Raw genomic sequence first — 231 nt, forward strand, 5'->3', positions numbered from 1 at the left:
ACAGTTGCAATTATAATTGTTTTTAATACATAGATAAATTTTGCCCTTATGCATTTATTTGAACACTGTTTTTCATTTAGAATAAAGAAGAAGCTACGTAAAGAAGAGCCGCAAGATGTTATAAAGAATGAAGTTCTAGAGCCGCAGAAAGTGAAGGAGGAGAGCATCCCGGAGCCGGAAGACAAGTTCAGAGAGGAAGAGGAAACTATTAGTCAAGAGAAGGCCAGGAAG

General features: G+C 37.7%; 1 protein-coding gene across 1 annotated transcript in view; it reads left to right on the forward strand.

Annotated features, from left to right (window-relative positions):
- LOC119587992 (spliceosome-associated protein CWC27 homolog) overlaps window positions 1-231 on the forward strand; it is a 10,226-nt gene that overhangs the window by 8,076 nt on the left and 1,919 nt on the right. The window contains exon 6 of the mRNA XM_037936713.1: window positions 81-231. Coding sequence (XP_037792641.1) covers window positions 81-231 — 151 coding nt within the window. The remainder of the gene's footprint in view (window positions 1-80) is intronic.

The sequence above is a fragment of the Penaeus monodon genome, chromosome 23 (assembly GCF_015228065.2).
Source record: "Penaeus monodon isolate SGIC_2016 chromosome 23, NSTDA_Pmon_1, whole genome shotgun sequence".
Lineage (NCBI taxonomy): Eukaryota > Metazoa > Arthropoda > Malacostraca > Decapoda > Penaeidae > Penaeus > Penaeus monodon.